The 2,116-nt window shown below is 49.8% G+C and overlaps 1 protein-coding gene across 1 annotated transcript; it reads left to right on the plus strand.

The window, feature by feature from the left end:
- Positions 1-418: 418 nt before the first annotated feature.
- Positions 419-1,838, plus strand: LOC116379658 (arf-GAP with GTPase, ANK repeat and PH domain-containing protein 1-like; the record flags this gene model as incomplete). Its single annotated transcript, XM_031841626.1, has 3 exons — positions 419-627; positions 716-871; positions 1,307-1,838. Coding segments are annotated over 3 exons (476 nt in total), but the record flags the coding sequence as incomplete, so codon positions are not given.
- Positions 1,839-2,116: the final 278 nt, after the last annotated feature.

The raw sequence follows: 2,116 nt of genomic DNA on the forward strand, positions 1-2,116 counted from the left end.
CCCCCCCCCCCCAGGCTTTGTTAACGAGGAGACGCTCGTAAACATTTACCTCCGGGTGACTCGAGGCCGACGCAAGGGACGAGAGAGAAAGTTATTCTCTCTTTGATTACAGAGTTTATTTACTCTCAGGAGAGAGCAGGAAGCCGACGTGTTTGTAGTTTCATTCATTTAAAAAACTGTAGTTTCTAGAAGGAAACATTTTGCACGACGTCATGTTGAAGGATGCATGGTGTTCTTTAAACAATCCCCCAAAAACGTCAGTCCTTCACAGCCATTATCGGCAGGTTTACATCTTTCCGACGGTCCTTGAACTCATCATGTGTGACGAACGCTTCCATCAGAAAAAAACAACCGAAGCTTTAAATGTTGATATTTACAATTAAACCGTTTCCTTCCACTATATTCTGTTAAAAACAAGACATTCTGAGCTCCTCAGTGACACTAAGCAGCCATGTTGGATTCCTCGTGTGTCATGTGACGTCTGTGTTTCGTGTTTCAGTCGCCCAGAAGATCGTGGCCACCAGGAAGAAGCAGCAGCTCTCCATCGGGCCGTGCAAGTCGCTGCCCAACTCCCCGAGCCACTCGTCCGTCTGCGCCACGCAGGTGTCGGCCGTTCACGTCAGCCAGGTCAGAGGTCGTTATTTAAACTGTTAGAGGTCAGAGGTCACATTATTTAAACTGTGAGAGGTCACAAGATTTCTTCTTCTTCTGTCAGACGAGTAACGGCGGCGGCAGCCTGAGTGACTACTCGTCGTCGGTGCCATCGACGCCGAGCACCAGCCAGAAGGAGCTCCGGATCGACGTGCCGCAGACCACCAACACGCCGACACCCGTCAGGAAGCAGTCGAAGCGCCGCTCCAACCTCTTCACCGTGAGTCTGAGACACACTGTGATTTATTACATCTTTATTGAAGATCTGATTATTGAAGATACAACGACAAAGACACACAAACTCACCACAAACACGATTACAAAGAGACACAACATGGCGACAAAGAGACACTGAACAACTACAAAGAGACACTAAACAACTACAAAGAGACACAACACGACTACAAAGAGGCGTGAATCGACTAGAAACTGTGCAGTTTTTGTGTCTCTGTCACTCTGGGGGTCTTGTGATCTTATGATCTGTGGGGGGGGGGGGCTGTCTCATAATCCCTCCAGAGCTTCCACTCATTGGACCTCTCTACTTATTCTATCGCCTGCTTGTGAAGACCTTTGTAAAGATCTTCCCCTTCATGTTGTCGCTCTGCAGTGAAACCCGGTTTAGTGGATAATGACGGGTTTTTATTTGGCCCCACAGTCCAGGAAGGCCAGCGAGCCGGACAAGGACAAGAAAGGCCTGGAGGCTCGAGCCGACAGCATCGGCAGCGGGCGAGCCATCCCCATCAAACAGGTGAGGCTTCCTGTCTGAGCGGCGTCCTGGGCCCTGATTATAACAGTGGAATCACACACTTAACATCAATTAGAGCCGAGGGGGCTCTCCTGGGTCCTCCAAACCAGACCGCCTCATCCTCCTCTCCCTCTGCTCCTCCACTTCATCTCCTCCACTTCATCTCCCGCTTCGTGCCTTTCAAAGCCGCTCTTTGATGGGAGAAGAAGAGGAAACACAGAATCACACATTCCTGCTGCGACGGAGAGCCGAGCACCTGAATCTGAGCTCTTAATTTGAAGAAAACGAGTGTGGGGGGGGGGGGGGGTAGTCGTTGTTTCTCCCGAAAAGCAAATCAGACAATTAACGAGCGCTAATCGCAGCCTCTTGTGTCGTCGCCGCGGCCTCGTTTGTAATCTGCTAATGAACAAATCGCTTCTCTGATTAGAGAGAGAGAGAGACACTGAGGGGGGGGGAGGGGGGAGAGAGACACACTGGGGGGGGGCTGTTTGTGTTTGGGGTCTTTAAGAAAATCTCCCGTCGTTCAGTCACAGATCAGTGGAATCTAACCGCTGTCCTGAGAATCAGAACATGGTTTCATTCTTCATTTCTTTGATCATTTATTTCACGTCAGTCAGAGCTTCACAGATGTTTTCGTCATGTGACCGTTGTTCTCAGCCGAGTCGGTCGCGTCTCCAAAGAAGCGTTGAGAAGCTCAGAATTAAATGTGTTTGACACATT

Source organism: Anarrhichthys ocellatus, unplaced genomic scaffold, assembly GCF_004355925.1.
Source record: "Anarrhichthys ocellatus isolate YVR2014 unplaced genomic scaffold, GSC_Weel_1.0 scaffold4851, whole genome shotgun sequence".
In the NCBI taxonomy this organism is placed as follows: Eukaryota; Metazoa; Chordata; class Actinopteri; order Perciformes; family Anarhichadidae; genus Anarrhichthys; species Anarrhichthys ocellatus.